This window comes from Ambystoma mexicanum, chromosome 6p, assembly GCF_040938575.1.
Source record: "Ambystoma mexicanum isolate Mex_15411 chromosome 6p, UKY_AmexF1_1, whole genome shotgun sequence".
NCBI lineage: Eukaryota > Metazoa > Chordata > Amphibia > Caudata > Ambystomatidae > Ambystoma > Ambystoma mexicanum.
This window is the reverse complement of record NC_090935.1, coordinates 361,500,549-361,519,422: the sequence shown is the minus strand read 5'-3', so window position 1 is coordinate 361,519,422 and position 18,874 is coordinate 361,500,549. Positions and strand designations below refer to the sequence as shown.

At 44.7% G+C, this 18,874-nt stretch overlaps 1 protein-coding gene across 3 annotated transcripts in view; it reads left to right on the top strand.

Annotated features, from left to right (window-relative positions):
- RANBP3L (RAN binding protein 3 like) overlaps positions 1 to 18,874 on the top strand; it is a 235,833-nt gene that overhangs the window by 78,031 nt on the left and 138,928 nt on the right. For all 3 annotated transcript variants that reach the window (XM_069627137.1, XM_069627138.1, XM_069627139.1), the window contains 3 exons: positions 4,666 to 4,724; positions 6,336 to 6,372; positions 15,796 to 15,873. In XM_069627137.1, coding sequence (XP_069483238.1) covers positions 4,666 to 4,724; positions 6,336 to 6,372; positions 15,796 to 15,873 — 174 coding nt within the window. The remainder of the gene's footprint in view (positions 1 to 4,665; positions 4,725 to 6,335; positions 6,373 to 15,795; positions 15,874 to 18,874) is intronic.

Here is an 18,874-nt window from a genome sequence, read left to right as displayed (position 1 = left end):
GCACCTCTCTGTGTGACCTCTGCATGGCTGCCACCTGGAGGTCGCTGCACACTTTTTCCAAACACAACTTCTTTGATGTGGAGCCATGACTAAGCCGACGGGTGGTCAAGCTTTGTGTCCTGTTCAAGCATGTACATTTATGAAAGATGAAATGTGGGAGAAGGTTTATTTACCTACCTGTAACTGCAGTTCTCCAGCTTTGGTATCTTTCATAGTTTCACATGTAGCCATCCGCCCCCCTTACAAAACTGCAGAGTGAAGGAAGCCTCCAGTCACCCAACTCTGGTACTGAATCCGAAGATGGCTGCCCTGGTTGGAGCTAAAGCCTCACAACGTTGTTGGTTAAGGTAAACAAGAACCAGCATAAGGTGGACATGCTACAGTTTAATAAAAAAGCCTTTTCCCATTGCTTTGTTTGGGCAATGTATTCATATTATAATTTCTATTGGGCTGGGGATACCCAGGTTGATGGCAGGGAATTCAAGCACGTTTATCTATGAAAGACCATGTGGGCATATCTAGCATTACTGAAACACTCCTATGGATTGCAAGCCAGACATTTTCCCTGTTCAGGAAATGTGTGGCCATCCGATGAGCAGAAGGTCACAACACTGTTGACCAGTTAAGTGTGTCTGGCTGCCTGTTTTCGGATGCCATTGTTGAGGGCCAGGTAATTATTTCAGTTTCCAAGGTTCTTTTGGGAGTTGTCTCCTAGATGCCATACAAGAAACCTTTGGAACATCAAGTCTCCATCGCCCAGTTGTGCTCTGCCATTGGGGTTGTATGCATACCAACATACCAGCATGACATTTATATGCATTTTGGTTTGTGGGTTGACCTCACTGGACCAGATTGTAACCCTAACTTGGTACTCATGTGGTAGCCCTTGCCGAGATAGGCCACCAGACACAAAGCACACCTATTGGCACCGTCTGCATGCCAGCATCACAGAAGCCAGAAGAATCGCACACAATGATCTATCTGGTTTCAGTCATTTCTTTGCGGTTGCCATCCAAATGGCAATTTTCCTTCTCAGCCCAACCCCAAGTGAAGATTTCTTTTTATAAAATACATACTTTACAAAATTGTATGCCTGTTTATGAAGTCCGCCCCGCTCCTCCCCACCACCCTGTACAGCTGAAGCCCTCCTCTGTGTCCCTCTGTATCACCCCCACCCCCGCTGTATATCTGTTCTGTTGTACACCTCTGTAAAGCGCTGCGTTATGCATCTGTACTGTTGTATACCTCTGTAAAGCGCTCCGTTATGCATGTGTAATGTTTTATACCTCTGTAAAGCGCTGCGTTATACATCTGTACTGTTGTACAGCGCTGCTTTATGCATCTGTAATGTTGTACACCTCTGTAAAGCGCTGCGTTATGCATCTGTACTGTTGTACACCTCTGTAAAGCGCAGCGTTATGCATCTGTACTGTTGTACACCTCTGTAAAGCGCTGCGTTATGCATCTGTACTGTTGTATACCTCTGTAAAGCGCTCTGTTGCTTCTCGATCTAGGTCTGCGCTCAAAAAATACCCTAATAATAATAATAATGAAGAATTTCAGGTGTGATTCCTGATGTCATTATAGATTCTCTTGTATGCCCTTAATAAAGGAAAGAGCATGGAAGTAGGTTATTTTGGTAATATAATATGTTTAAATAGGTATAAAGAATCCCTATTAACATGAAAACATCCTACTCCACCAACGGGGATTTAGATATATGTAATACAATAAAGAGCAAGATGATACGTGTTGTTTACTTGCCTCCAACCCCCTCACACAAAAACTCTATAAGGTTTTCCAGCATCACTAGTCCTGAAAAAATGGACCGTCTGCTATAACTGATTTACACAAATGTATAACAAGTTTATTATTCAAATAATTTAAACTGAATTTAAACAAAAAACACTGCCCTCACCTAACACAGTGTACTAAACATTAAAAAACAAATATAAAACAAATCTAAAACATCAAATAACTTATTTATACGACACAAAAGATATCACATAACACACAAAAAAATCTCAATGTGTCACTAAAACAACAAGCATCCCAACATGTTTCTGTTCTTAACTGCCCAGTTCAGGCGAACATTCTTCAGGGGATAAATTTAAAAGCATCCACTAATCTCTTCCACACCGTGTTGAAAGGGTAGATTCAGGCACCCAAGAGGGTAAAAGGAAAACAAACTCCAAGCCTGTAAAAATAAAGGAAAGGAGAAACCTAATGAGTTCCAAAAAGGGAAGGAAGTACTACAAAATGTAAATGGTGGCATGGCACAGGGATTATGCCACACTCACAACGGTCCCAAAGGGTACCCGCAGATTTACCTTTAAATGGTGAAACTTCAAAGCACGTCACAGAATGACAAATTTGCTGGTTTCCCTCCAAATGAGAAATCAATACTTCAACAAAGCGTCACAGTCCGCTAGAGTATCGCCACACCTAAGTAAGACAAAACCAATAAACAGAGACCACATGCTCTGTTATATCCAGAAATCACACTGGCTTCAATACCATTGCACATAAAATCAAGGCTCCAAATAACAAAGTAAATTACCTCCACAAATGTAGGGATCAAGACTGCAAATCACAATTCAGTAATGAACAAGTTGAAATGGAAACATCCATACGATCAAGCAATAAAGTACAGAGTCAATCTGGAAAGCAATGGAAACATAACAGTAAACACCATTTATCTGGCATTACCAAAACCTCAGCTAACAACATGCCGTCAACATGCACTAGAGGGCAAACAGAAGGGGGTGCTTATATTTCACACACGTGAGGAGACCATGCATTATCTAATGTGTAAAGACAACTACTCGGCGTCCATGCTGTCCAACCTCCACAACGTCAAAGAAACGCGGAAAATGGATAGCCACACAACATGTGTAAAATAAAAAAATATATACACTTATTTATTTGAATAGATATAGATAATGATAATGCATGGTCTCCTCACGTGTGTGAAATATAAGCACCCCCTTCTGTTTGCCCTCTAGTGCATGTTGACGGCATGTTGTTAGCTGAGGTTTTGGTAATGCCAGATAAATGGTGTTTACTGTTATGTTTCCATTGCTTTCCAGATTGACTCTGTACTTTATTGCTTGATCGTATGGATGTTTCCATTTCAACTTGTTCATTACTGAATTGTGATTTGCAGTCTTGATCCCTACATTTGTTGAGGTAATTTACTTTGTTATTTGGAGCCTTGATTTTATGTGCAATGGTATTGAAGCCAGTGTGATTTCTGGATATAACAGAGCATGTGGTCTCTGTTTATTGGTTTTGTCTTACTTAGGTGTGGCGATACTCTAGCGGACTGTGACGCTTTGTTGAAGTATTGATTTCTCATTTGGAGGGAAACCAGCAAATTTGTCATTCTGTGACGTGCTTTGAAGTTTCACCATTTAAAGGTAAATCTGCGGGTACCCTTTGGGACCCTTGTGAGTGTGGCATAATCCCTGTGCCATGCCACCATTTACATTTTGTAGTACTTCCTTCCCTTTTTGGAACTCATTAGGTTTCTCCTTTCCTTTATTTTTACAGGCTTGGAGTTTGTTTTCCTTTTACCCTCTTGGGTGCCTGAATCTACCCTTTCAACACGGTGTGGAAGAGATTAGTGGATGCTTTTAAATTTATCCCCTGAAGAATGTTCGCCTGAACTGGGCAGTTAAGAACAGAAACATGTTGGGATGCTTGTTGTTTTAGTGACACATTGAGATTTTTTTGTGTTATGTGATATCTTTTGTGTCGTATAAATAAGTTATTTGATGTTTTACATTTGTTTTATATTTGTTTTTTAATGTTTAGTACACTGTGTTAGGTGAGGGTAGTGTTTTTTGTTTAAATTCAGTTTAAATTATTTGAATAATAAACTTGTTATACATTTGTGTAAATCAGTTATAGCAGACGGTCCATTTTTTCAGGACTAGTGATGCTGGAAAACCTTATAGAGTTTTTGTGTGAGGGGGTTGGAGGCAAGTAAACAACATGTATCATCTTGCTCTTTATTGTATTACAGTAGGTTATTTTGGTACATTTTTGTATTTTCTATCATTTTATAAAAACAAACAAAAAATGTATATTTGATCTGAAAGCAACTTTAAAGATTTAGATCTACTATCGGGCGGTGCCGTGTGATGATAGCCACCCGCCCTGATGTGCCTACATGGTCAGGAGGAAATCATGGCGCGTCTCACATATAATGCATGGCAAATCTGAGAGCAAGCGTCAGGATTTTTTTTCTTCTTTTTAATAGTATGATCGCGGGCCTTTATCATTTTAAACGTGTAGTTTGCACCGCAGATGTTTTCGTTGTTTTTTTAAAATTTCTTTTTCACTTAATGTGTATTTATTTGGTGTAGAGGATTGGTGGGGTGCGTGGCAGGGAGAGGTTATGGGGGCTGGGGAAAGGACACCCCAACGTGGAACCGAAGTGGTTGCGCAATGTATTGTTATGCTTGTACCAGACTGTAGTTTACTATTCAATTAGTTGACAAAGCCAACCCCACTTTTTTAGTAATGAGAAATATACAATATTTTAGACCAAAATTGCATTTTAAAACAATGAACGGTGTTAATGTGTAAAAAACCTTTGCGCACAAAATTACTGTGCGAGATGTGTGCACTTTTTAAGGTGTACTTTTTTCTCTTCTACAGATAATTCTTTGATTGCTCAGCCTGTTTTCGTTTTTCAAAAAAAGGACAGATCGTGCAAGGTAAAATAATGTGATTATTTTATCATTTTAATAACCTGTGATGTGTGCCCATGCCGAGATTTTAAAGTTCTTTTAGACTGTGACGACTGTTCTGAGGGATTGCCGCCAGCAGGTTAAACTCGTACCAAGCAACAGCAAAACATTCAAGGGAGGGTCATTGCCAGGGGTGGACTGGGGACCAAAAGAGGCCCTGGAAATAATTACTGGGGACCAAAAGAGGCCCTAGAAATAATTTTCAAAGTGGCCCCTTATGACACATTTTCAACAAGCCCAATGCTTTTTCTATCAGAAAATGTGGAACTACCACACAAAAGAGGCCCAGGTTGCAGAGGCCCACTGGGAAATCACCAGAGTTCCCCATAGGCCAGTCCAGCCCTGGTCATTGCAAGTTCGGGTTGGGCAGGCGTTCAGTCCAAATTGAAATGCACTGCATCGAGTGAAATACATTTGCAGGTACGCCAAACGCTTTTAGGTTTTTTAATATGGTTCTGTACCAAAGATTGACATCTTGGAGTGGGAGGCCTTATTCTATTCTGCAGACACCATTTTGGAATGCTAAAACTGACAAAAAAACACCAACTGAATTTAAACTGAAACGCAGAGGGTATTGGCTTCTCCAATTGCTCAGAAAAAGTCACTTATCACCTAATCATCTGAGCAATGTTGGGGATGGCAGAAAATAGTGTGCCCCCTGCTGTAAGCCAGTCACTCTAGTTATTTCGATTGGTGAAATGGATATTTAGATCCTTCCAGTAAGACGAGGAGACAAGGGGTCTACTTAATGGGCGAATGATGGCTGCAAAGCCAAGAAAATCCCCCTTTAAAACAAAATTAAGCTAAATATTGGCTTTTTCATGCACACAGAGCAAACATGTCTGATCATTCTGTGGTGTAAGAAACAGAAACTAATATTGCCACAGCCTTTGGAGTTTAAACACTTTCTGCCATATACCTTGTGCTGGCCAGTGGTCATTTCACCCGAATGATAGCAGCAGTGCATATGATGTCAGATGACTCGTAACCCCTTCGTGGCTGACAGTGACATACAACACTCTTTGCCATTGCCCCGCATGATTGGCTATTGTGTGTCTTTTGAATAATCTGGGCAAACCGAACCAGAGAGAGAAATACTTACAACACGAAGAATGTGAATGGAATCTCCTGAGCCCAACTGGACCCAAAATACATATGTGCAGTCTCTCCTAATGCATTGTTTGTGGTAGGCCGCCCTTGCCTGAAGATCGTGCCGCCTGCCCGCATACCACTCGGAGGCCACACCTAGCACTTGGGCAACGTCCCCGTGTTCGATTTCCCATCCCACTTAAAGCTATTACAAGGGCTAGTCTTCGCAATAGAGCAATCGGCCATACTTCAGTCTGACCCCATTTTTGTTTTTCATTATAAATCATCTTAGGCGTGTTATGAACAAACTAACTCTCATTGCTGGGGTTCACCTGGAAGCAGGATATTTGATATTTTAATCTGTGGTGTCCACCGCTCGTGGGGAGTATCTTGAAAATATATTCCGTTATCCGATTGAAAAACCGTACATTTATTTTGCTAACTCGCCAGACTGACACGTGACTGCTTCCTCTCTGCTTTCTCTTTCAGAGGCATGCCGAAGACCTTGTTTGCAAGGCAGAACACGGTAATAATGCACCCCATGAATAAGTATCTGCAGAGGTAGACCACAGACTAGTTACGCCCTCACACTCCCAGCATGCCATGTAGCTGAAATATACAGGAGGTGTTGATGGCTGTTAGTGAGTTGAGAAGTGGCCGGCTTGCTTTTTGGGATCCTTTCTGTGTGGCAACAATCAATTTTTCTTTTGTATGAAGAGTTTTCTTAAGATTTTGAGAATAATTGTTATTCTGCATAAGCATCAAATCACGTTGGACTATGAGACAATATTATGAGCTATGGAAACAGTAGGTGTGCGCGATAGAGGGCAAAAGGAAAGTAAGCTGTCCACAAAACCTGGCAATCGATATTTTAGAAAATGTTTCTGAAACTGTAAATCTCTACTTATTAGTGTTCATGCACCAATTTAGCGCAATGTCGTTTAAAAGCACCAGGGTTAGGGAGACAAAGGCTCAGCAGGAAAACAAATTGGAAAAGGGCACAGTCCATTCAAACAGTGGTGGCACACAACAAAATAGAGTACAGTCCTAGAAGTATATTATAGCAAAATATTATCCTCTGACCCCATCAGTCATGTTCCACAGTCAGCTGAACTTGACTCATCTTGTCTCGAGCTCTTTGTCATGCCTTGATGCGGAAGGGGCATTCCAACCATGCACTTCTAACCCTTGCACAGCACACATCTGAAGCCTGTATGCATTTTCTGTTCAGTCCTTGTGTATTTCATTTGGTTGTCAAATGCATAACGTTAAGATAGTAATGACGCTCATAGCACTATGGACCGTGCGTGTGTGTGTGCCCTTCTATACGTCCCCGCTAGCCAGTAGTATGGGGTTTAAAGCAAGGCGTTGGTGTGCATTATTCTCTTAATGACATCACCAAATAGCATGTTATAGCGATACTCACTGTAAGCGTGTCCCAACGATTCCGCCTTCTGCTTTCGGGTTCTCCCTTTACACTGCCCAACATGCTCTGATTGCAGGGTGAACCCTAGGTTCCCTGACACGCAGTACTGTGCCACTTGTCGCAACTTCATTTCAAAGTCACATGGCTATACCAGTCTTCAAAGCAGATTGATGTTGGTGGGCTGGTACGTGGGGGAGGGGATCAGGGGGGGACTTGGGGATTGCCAATAAAAAGGGGAAATAGGTACCCCTCAAAAGAACCGATAAGTACACAATGTAAGTGGATGCAATGGCGTGCTAATAGAGGGGAAGAGGTAAAAGCAGACACACGTGCTCCTCTGAAAAACAGGAAGCAGAGACTGCCCCGCAGTCTGGTGTTCCATGAGGAGAGCTTAAACGGAGAGCACAGAGAAAAAGTGTATTTTTGCGGGGAGTGCAAGAACAAGATCCAACAAAGGAGAAGCAGCCACACCAAGACTGGAGCTAAGAAGACCCTCAACTACACACCACTGGTCCTCAAGCAAACTCTTGCACTCATCCTTTACGGTAGGCTCTATAATGTACTCGTAATAATGGCTTGTGGCTTCTTTTGCTCATGAGCATGAAAAATCTTCATGCTGCTTCTGTGGAGAACATGCGGGGACAGACACCCCCACCCCACTCCAGGATCATCTGGGGGTCTCTGGGAGCACTGTCCTTTGTTTGGGTGAGATGCGCCCAGGATTTGCACGTACGAGTGCTTCTTCCGGGCGGGTTCCTCTGCAAGATGCAAGCCCAGTTGATGAAGAAATGCAGGCCTGCGCGATGCAGACCTCTTCAGTGTGCTTCAAGGGATGGAGGAAGGTGAGCTCCAGGGACGATCCCCGTTCGCAGGCAACAGCCGTCCTTCCATTCTCTTTCAAATAAGTGGCTCCATGACAGGTTCCCTTGATGATAGGAAGCTAAAATTTTGGGAAAAGGCGACTTATGACACAAGCTGGCGACCACCAAAGTTCTGGGCTTGAATGCAGAACAGTGGCAATGCTGGCAAGATAGCCCACAAGGGAGCTGGTCAATCCACCGGGCAGCCAAGGGGCACGTCCAAAGTCTCTTGGGGCATGCAAAGCCGAGAAGGCGTTGAGACTAGTTAGTGCCACTAGTCCAAGGGTCGAATCACTGATGAGGGTCTTTGGAGATCAGGTAGAGGAGCAAGGCATCAACAGGCGAATCACTGGAGAGGATGCTGGCCCACTGGAGAAGTCCTTCTCGGGTCGTCAATGGGCAGCACTTCGAAGGATTTTTATTTATTTATATATTTGAGTTTTAAACACTTTTGTCATTTTCATCAAATATCTAGTTACATGTGTCGGACATGATCTTGATACAGCATTATCATTGAGCTTCAACCTTTACAATTAGGAAGAAAAAGGGATCCATTTCCTATACCCCCAAAGCCCCACGTGCACCACCCAACTCCTCAGTGCTAGTCCACCAAACCGTACACCCCCCCCTTCTGGACTGCCAGATGATGTAAAACAGTCTGAGATCCAACCGCACCTCAAGATTGCCCAAACCGCCGGCGCCCGAGGAAGCCAGTGATGACACATCCCTGTTCTCCTGCACTCACTTACGCATTGTCCTTTGCCAATCACACAGTTTAGGCCCTGCTTTTGCCTTCCAGGCCATGGTGATTACCCTTTTTGCAAGTAGTAGCCCCAACAGTAGCACTCTAGAGATGGCCGTATCTCACCTACCTTTCCTAAGAGGTCCCAGGTGGATTAGGTAATGCTATTTTGTGAGCCGAACCCTCACCTCAACTATCTCAACTAGTTCTTCACAAACTTCTTACTCAGAATCCCTTCCCCCGGTCAAATCCCCACCGCATATGGAGATACGTTCCTATCGCCCACGTACATCTCCAACAGGCAGGGTCTGCATCAGGAGCCATTTTAACAACCCTTACCGGAGTGACATACACCCGCCGCACAATCTTATACTGTATCCATTGAAATCAAACATTGCTAGATACTTATTTGATTTGATTTTGGTATTTATAACGTGCTCAGAACGGATTTAACCCTATAAAGGCGCAGCTGCTACAAAAAAGACAAGCCATCAGTAGTGGCAGTATAGGGCCCTAAAGGTAAATCTACCCTTTATTTAAAAAGGTAGGTTTTTAGGGCTTTACGGAACGGGTAGAAAGAGTCAAGCGCTCTAATTTATCCAGGAAGGCTGTTCCAGAATCTAGGCCATAGACAGCAAATCTTCCATCTCCTCTTGAAGGAGGACGGAATTGTCAACAACAATCGTTGCTCTGAGTGTAACGCCTTTGTTGGTTGCTAACGGCTAAGTTTTTCACTCAAGTAGGAAAGGGCGAGTCCATTCAGACATTTATATGTCAGACAGGCCACCTTGAAATGAATTCTGTCCTCCACATACAACCAATGAAGGGACCGGTGGGAGGCCGAAGCGTGGGAGGACCTGCCTAACAGGCAGACCAGTCTTACGACAGCATTCTATTTCACGTGCATGAGGACCCTACCCCACTCTCCAACCCACAAATGGTTCCCCAATATCCCCTTCCTACTTATGTCTATGCCTCTTAAATTCAGCCCTATCCACTGCGTATAATCCAGAAACATTTCTCCTGCCCGCTGCCAACTGCACCAGCATTGCATTTGCACCATGGGTACAAGGCTTTCCTGGGAAACCTACTCCTGATGCTCTTACGCACGCAATCAAAGTGGCAAACTCCAAAAAGTTAAGTTGCACCGCTGTGTGAGGGACCTTAAATTCTGCAGAGTTGATGACCTTGTCCTCCTTATAGGTATCACCGACTAGGCCCCCTTATCCCAGTTGCCCAATACTATTTTCCCCCCTTCCTCTGGAACCCATACCCCAGTCTAGTGCACGTAAGGCGCATTTCTGCCATGAAGGGAAACCTCTGTCCTGAGTTCTTGGCATCCTTCCACCATGTCTGTATGATGGTGTGTACCGGAGACCGCAGCCACCCAAGCTCCTTTTCCCTGCCTCCACCCCCAGCAGTTCGAGACCTGTTGAGGCACATAGACTCAATCATAATTCAATCAGTAAGGCGGTCCTCATGTGGAAAGACAAACCAGTCCACCATATGCTTCAACACTGATGCCCAGTAGTAAGATCAAAGTCTGGAGCCCTATTCTCCCTTTACCTTCTGGTAGTTGCATCGTACCCAACGCATTCATCAGTGCCCGTCCTTCCCATAGTAGATTGGACAGTGTCCCATGAAGTATTCAGAAGCATTCTGCCGGCAAATCCATGGGCATCACCTGAAACACATACAGCAATTTCGGTAGCATAATCATCTTCACTACTGCCATCTGCCCCATCAGAGAGTTAGGGAATCTTGCCCAGAATTCTGCCAGCTTATCGAAGGTGGACACCACCTTAACTACATTCTGCTGGTACATCCAGTCCCAGTCAGCACTTATCCCTATACCCAGATATTGGAAACACTGAGTCGAGATCTCTGTTCCATATTGTACCAACTCACTTCCTAACTTCTGGGGTAGTGTGTAGATGGCAGACTTGGAGTAGATAATAACCAGCCCCAACAAACCTCCCGAAATCTCGTACCGTAGCCATAACCTGTTCCAACTTCACAGTTGGTTACCTCACATATAAAAGTACGTCATCAGCGTATGTGGATATGCAGTGTCTAAACCCCCCACCCCCATCTGCAGTTGCACCTCTTCATACCTGTTCCGAAAGACTCTTGGAAGCGGCAGTGACCAGCCCGAATATTGGAAGCGACAGCGCACACCCCTGACGTGTGCCCCTCTGCACCTGCCAAGGACTCGAGATCATCCTGTTTACTTACACTCTTGAGGTAGAGCCTGCATACAAGAGCCGCACCCATTCCATAATATGGACCCCAGCAACACCATCCACTGACAGTCCCAAGTGACCGAGTCAAAGGCTTTATACGAATCCAAAACGTACCACTGCTATTTTCTCCAAAGATCGTCTATATTTTTCCAGGATCGGGAGCAACCGTCTCAAGTTTTCTGAGGTGGACCTACCTGGTATAAAACCGGTTTTGTCCGATGCACCAGCTCCTGCATAACCAGCGACAGGCGACCGGCCAACAATTTTCACATTATCTTAATGTCTACATTGATCTTCGACAGAGGACAGTACGAGGCACAGTCCCTAACATTTCTGCCCTGCTTAGGCAGCAGTATAACCGGTTCTTCCAGCATAGAGTCTGGACACTTACCACACTCGCTGGCCTCCAGAAATACCTCCAGGAGCTTTGGTAACAGCTCCTTATATGCTTTATTTACCTCCACCACAATCCCATATATCCCTAGTTTCTTACATAAGCGCAAGCCTTTGACTGCCATTCTACCTCATGAACATCCACATCACTCCCCAGCTGCTCACTCGGTCCCTCTGCATGCCCACCAAGAGCTGCCTCCTCCAACCGCTGTGTTGTGAGCTGCGTGCCAAATCCTCCTCTCTAAGCATACAGAGAAGCATAAAACACTGCGCACATCCCCTCCTTCTTTGTGACCAACACCCCCTCCCAACCTTTCACGCCATTGCATAATCGCTGACCGCCCTCCTTCACTAACCAAGCCAACAGTTTGACTGCCTTATCACCGTCAGTGTGCTGCTTGACCACATACTTATATGTCGTAAGCATTCAATTGTTCTCTGCCCCATGTAGGTCACATCGAGCATCAGCCACCACCTCTATCGATGCCTCCCTTCTAGCCTGTTCTAGTTCCAGTGAAGCTACCTGCAATTCAACACCTCTCACTTCCTCGGATAGAACTTTGCACCCCTTGCCGAGATACAAATCCCCCGATAAACACCTTCAATGCTTCTCACTCAGTAGTCCTACCCGCCGTTGAGCCCCAATAAACTTCCAGAAACTGCCAAATCTTTTCCCCCAGCGAGGTCTTTAAGGATCCATCCAATAGCATTCGGTTATCAAATTTCTATTTGGTAATCGGTAGCCTAACCTTTTTCCTTGCCAGCCCCACTAGCAATGGTGCATGGTCCGACAAGGTCCCGTCGAGGAACTCCACAGATGAAACCAAGTTATATCCCTCCTCCACCAGAAAGCATACTCAGTGCGAGAATAAGACCCATGTACAGCTGAGAAATAGGAATAGCTGCGTTCACCATCATGCAACCCTGGATGCAGTCCAGGGTGCTCTTCCCAAGGAGGCCAGAATTCTGAAGGATACATAAGGGGCCTGGTCACCAATCACAGCGACTGAGATTAGCAGAGGAGGGAAGTAGGGAAGGAGGAGGTGAAGAGGAAAGTCTTGAGGATCTTCTGGAATTTGAGGAAGTCCTGCTCAAGACGAAGAGGAAGGGGGGGTGGGGAGGTGTTACATAAAAGGGAGCCATCTGAAGAAAGTGATTGGCCTCCGGGCCTCTGTTTAGCTAAACGCTTTACACACAGAGAGTTGGTGCCAGAGGACCGTAGAGGTCTACAGGGAGAGTATTTAGTAAGAGAAAGTTGCAGTTAGCGTGGTCCCAGACTCCAGACAGCCTTGTTAATGATGCAGAGGGATTTGAATTTAATCCGTGCCGCAACCAGGAGCCAGTGAATAGTTTTTAGGGCATGAGAGATGCAGCCCCTGGGCTTAAGGCCAAGGATATGTCTCGCTGCCCTATTCTAGATCAGCTGGAGGGGTTGTAAAGTGGAAGAAGGTAGATTCAGGACGTACAGATGTTTGTGAACGAGGTTGGCAGGGCTTTTGGAGTTGCGGTCAAAGGGCTGAGGTGACCCAGGTGCGAGGAGAGAATGGTCTGACCAAGAGAGTGAAGTGACCAGAGAGGGGGGGGAGGGGAGAGAGATGTCAGAATGGCTGAGGGCATCCAGAGCGTGTCCATCTGAGTGGGTTGGGCCAGAAGGGAGAATGGAGAGGGATAGTGACATGCAGAGCCCAAGGGAGAGAGTGGATGTTGTGACAGGGGAGTCCAATTGGATGTTGACATCGCCCATGAGGAGGAAATTGGAGGTGGTTGAGAGTAGGAAGGTACAGAAATCAGCCCATTCAGAGAGGAACAAGATGGTACTGCCAGGAGGCCTGTAGATGGTAGCAAAGGTCAGAGGGGAGAAGGGAGAGATGACCAGCTTGCAGACCAGGCTCTCAAAGGAAGAGTAGGGCTTGGTGGGGGAAGGAACCCACTCAGAGAAAATTAAGGCAACCCCACCACTACCACAGTGAGGATGTGGCTTGGAGATGATCTTGAAGCCATCAGGGATAAGGGAGCCAAACGCAGTGACTGAGCTGGCATTGCATCATGTCTCGGTAAGACCGAGAATGTCGAGGTCGGTGTCTTCAAGAAGGAGGCAGATGTCGGCAGAGTGTTTGTTGGCTGAGCAGGATTTAAGGGTAGCCAGGTAAAGGAGGTCTCCACCTTTTAAGGATTTCTGAGGTGGAGTACAGGGATGGGGTACACTAGTAAGAGATGGAGGGACAGAGCGAGTGGTAGGGGGAGAGACAGGTGAAGGAAGGAAGGAAGTTAATGAGGGACAGTTGGCGCCGGTCAAAGAGAAGGATGTTAGGGTGAGGACCCTGAACCAAGATGGGAGGGGGCAGCTGGCTTGGATGAGTGGCTCCACAACCCTATGAATGATCGGCCATCTTGCAGAGTGGAAGACTCTGTGTTTAAGAATATGAAATGTCCCCAAAGAAAGATTGCCACCTTCAGAAAATGCACCCAAACATAAAGCTTTGAAATTGAAGCTGAACGGAGCGATTCCCTTGATATATGCGCGATGTGTGCGCTCGCCGATAAAATGTTCTCATATTCCCATTCACGGTGCCAATTTTGTTGAAAGGGCCCAGCAGGGCTTACCTTCTCATTGTCTCTGCAGAGGACACTGCTCCAGCAGCTCCTAACGATCGAGGTGTGAGACAAGGCTGCAGCTCTGCCTGTTACCGATGTAATCAGATGAGATCAGAGGCTGAGCCGGGTTTACTGACTTCTCCTAACCTTAATACCCCACTGACCGAGCGTCCTTGACATCTGAGTACTGAAGCTCGGCCTGCCAACCCACGGGAGACATACATCCCGAGTTATTGTGTGTAAACCAGACAACCAGACAAAGCTCTGAAAATACAGTCAGTCCGATCTAAATCCGAATGGGTTGTGGTATTGTGATTTATATGCACATGCTGCCATTTTCATGGTCTCCAGGTGCCATGGCGGATCTGAAAAGGAAGGGGTTGGGATGTATTAGTGGGATAGAGCAGGAAAAGAATGCAGGAGAGCTTTGATGTGCTGTTGGTAGCTTCAGTTCAGAAAAACCAACCACTGTGTGCTGGTTTGTTTTAGTAGAACGACATTGTGTGGTGTTTGGGTGGCAGCTGAATATGGGTGGATTATGTGCATCTCGGGTGTTGTGGAGAGTAGGTAGAGTGCTTGTAGTTTGCAGTGGTTTTGTTTTTGTGGTGAGGGTATGTGTCTCGTTTCGTCAGTGTTGGTGAGTGGGTATGCTGAATATTAGTGAGTTTTTAGTTGTGTTAGTCAGCCGTCGTCTCAGTCTTTTTCTGTGCATTTGGTTGATCTGTTAGGTTAATCTTATTCTGTGGTGTTTGGGTGGCAATTCTAGGGCTGCTCAGGTAGGTGCAGGGCAAGAGGGTGGCCATGCCATAGTCGCGAGTGGACTGCTGAAGTGGGCAGAGAAAGGAGTTGGGGGCCATAGTGGTCATTGGCCCCTGTTGCATAGGAGAGCCAGCAGCTCCCTCCAAATGCAGGCCGTCACCGCCCGTTCACACCTAAGGAGGGATCTGATTGGCTTGTCATCTTGCACCCGGTGCTTGTAGTCTCTCCATTTTATTCTTGATTACTTTGTGCATTTTATATGCGATTCAAAGCTCTAATAAAGAGCTAATTCTTAACTTGAAAATACAATGGGATGGAAAGTTGGTGAAGATGCTGCCTGCTAAATCCTTTGTAAATAAAACCAGGCACTTCTGAAATTCTCCAAAACAAAAATCACTATATTCAAAAAGTGGAATTTTGAAGTCTATTTTGTAAAATGTTGAGCATTTAGTGCTGCTGCCCTTTATAAATATAAGAGTGCAATATTGGGAAGAGGGATCCATTGATACACAGTTACTCTTCGTTTGTAAGTAATCGATGGTGATCGTCTACTGAGAAGATCTGAGGATAGTTACTTTTTGGCCACAGGTCTCCTGCATACTGAGAATTGTTAATAGTTTGGTAGTATTTTAGCTTTTAGCGCCTGTGATTTACATGAGGCTGTGCCATTACCGTCACATTTTAAACTAGGAATCTAAATAGGATACCAGAGAGGATTCTACCATGTCATGATTTATTTGCTTTCCATTCTGCTTTCTGTGTGGCACTTCTTTCTGATGTTTACAGATCACTCCTTTTGCTCTCCCATTAGCAGAACCAAAAGCAATGACTGCCTCTTTGTATTGAAGGGCCCCACTTTTTCCGTGATCGAATCATAACTGTACACTTTTCACTCCTGTGTAACTTAATACAAAATATCTGTTTCTTACAGAATGCAGCGGTTGGCCTGTAAAGCGCGTGCGATCTACGTCTTTGACTCACAGCCCCTCTTATTCCCATCCCAACACTGGTATGATTATTCATTGAATTGTTATATTATTTGTGTTTTTTTTTAAATTTTATTTTTTTTAAATGCTCATCGTGTGAGTCCATCGAAAGTTGCCATAAGCAACATCAAATTAGGGCCATATTCCTTACAGAGCCTTCGCCTAGTTGAAAAAGATGAAACAACTGAAAAATACTATCCGTCCCGTGGTAATAGTACAAACATACATTCATGCACCTGATGGGGAACATTGAAGCGGGATGTATGTGGAGATGCGTGCCAAAAGTGAAAAAGGGTCCTAAGGCGGGATGGCTTGACAAAGAGTGTAGACTAGCAACGGTGAAACTACTAAGCCTACTCAAAAAGCTAGAGTCGCCTAAGAGGGAGATTGTTCAGGCAAGGGCAAAGTATAAAGAACAGATCAGAAAACGCAAGATAGAGTTGGACAACCAAGCATGGGATAGGCTAGAAATAGCGAGTAAAAACAATGACTTGTGTATCTTTTGGAAATGGTCACCCTGTGTATAGCGAGCAAATAGTGGGATTGGTGTGTGGTATTCAAGACCAGATATGGGTGCACCATTTTAGTAAGGTTTACTAAGCAGAGGGAGGGGAAAATAATGTGATATATTTCCTGCCGGAAAATCAGAGAAACGTGGACAATGTAAAGGGTGAAGTTTATTTATCACTTGTAGAGGTGACTAAAGCAATCCAAAATGCAAAAAGAATGTGTGCCCCTGACAGTGACGGAATACCGGCCGAGTTCTATCAAGAAAATGGCAAAACGAGGGGTCCAATTGTAACAATACTGTTTAATGCTATAATGAGCACCACATTTACACCAAAGGAATGGGAAGAGCAATAATTGTCCCAATCTATAAAAAAGGCTGCAGAAAAACACTACAATCATACCGGCCCATATCCCTCTTGAATACTAGCTTCAAAATGTTTGGGAAGTACCTATACTCCAAATTAGAACAGTGGGTTACAACTAATAAAATCTTATCCCCAATCCAGCTGGGCCTTAAGCCCAACTAGGGACAATGGAGCCATGTCTAAATCTGTATATGCTAATCGCCCAATCACTGCATATTAAACAAGAACCTCTATATACCTAGCATTTATGGACCTGAGCTCCGCCTTCCATAAAGTAAACCGGATCAGATTGTGGGAGGTGCTCAGGTCATATGAATGCCCAGTTGTTATATTGGACACCCTGGAAGCCTTACATAGTTACAATGAGGCCTGCATCCGCTCTGGTAGTGGGGGACATTGTACAGCCTGGTTCTCTATTGAATCGGAGGTAAGGCAGGGGTGTGTTCTGACTTTTAGATAATATATTGGAATGTAACGCTGGTGTACCAAGACTAGGAAATATTTTGATTCCAGCGCTAATTTGTGTGGATGATAGGGTCCTTATTGCTCAGACCCCTGGAGCATTACAGATTTTGGTAAACAAATTTTCCACCTATATGAGCGATTTTGACCTGCACGTTAACACTACCAAATCGGCAGTGATGGTTTGTTTTGGGAAAAAATGAGCACGCAAGTTCCCAAAAATATGGTGTGATGGATTGGTGATTCCAAGAGTGACCCAATTTGACTATCTTGGGGTGCAATTTAATGAGAAGTTCAACGGACATGCACATGTACAGAAACAGGTTCCTGTAATGAAACATACTGTTGGCTTATTGTGGCTTAAGGAAAAAGTACTTGCTACCGCTGTTTATAGGAAGAGGCTTTTCCCAGCATAGGCCGGCACTGTACTATTTGTTTAATGCATCCTCGCCAGCCATAGCCTGGTACTTATTCCTATACATAAGAAAAGCTTGGCGAATACGATAAAGGGGACTCAGACTAGATATAAGTCTAAGAAGAAGTAATGATGAAACCAGTTGAGCCGATATTAAACTGTCAAGGTACTCATTGGGCTGTACACAATGCTAAACCGTATTATACGTGCTAATTTTCGCTTTTTACAAGAGTGAAATTGTGCTATGCAAGTGATATTGTACTGAATGAATTATGGTTTTATGTTCACATTTCTAATAGATTGTGTTTAGTGGTTGTGCATGATGTATCTTTTATGGATTTTTCTTTTAATCCAAAATAAAGAATTTACTACCACTACTATCGGTCATAGAGGGCAGGCAGTGTTTTTCTTCAACGCAGCAGAAAATATTGTCAAAATATTTTAGCTAAATGGGATCGGAGGCATCGCAGAAGGTAAACTACCTTTTCCTAGCGATTGGAAAAAAAGAGGATCTATGATGTTTCCCCGCTGGCTGTTTTCACCAAAGCGTGGTTTTTGGCGCTGCAGCGAAACATAATTTCCCTCTTCCCTGCCCTCTTCCAATGTAGGGGACACCTCCCTCTTCCATGCTCTCCTGGCCCAACGTTCTCCTCCCCAGACTCCTGGCCCACCTACGTTCCATTCAGTCTTCCAAATATAACCCCACACACACACGGACACCACACATATTCATCCACTGAAATACACACACACACACACCTCCTCCTTGCCTCACACCGTTGACATTTTTTCAATGTTAGTTGCCCTTTAAACATTAAAAAATACGGGCGGACAGTTGCCAACTTTGCAATAGCTGAGACCAGCTGGAACAGTGGTCTGTGTACAGGCCTGTGTACTAGGTGTGGTTCAGGTCTGCCTGGCACCCTTTAATGGGGGAGCATTCATCGCTTCTCTCTTCCATTCCCCCATAAACCCCGGCAGATATTGCAGAACTCTTGCGACAGCCCCTAAAACATTGCACAAGTCTAGAACTGTACAAGGGAGGTCTTTCTTTGGCTGGTAATTCACCTTGCTCAGCAGGTACAGTAAATGAACAATTGTTTAAAGTGCAGCCGGAGCGCCCTTTCATGGGGCATGCAGCACTGCAAATTCACTCTGGTTCACCTGGTAGAGCCATGCTGTGGTCTGTCGGTGGGCGCTTCTGGTCAGAGATAGAACCCTCTGTATTATGCAGTAGTGCTGCCAACGTCACACCACCTCTCTCACTCTCCT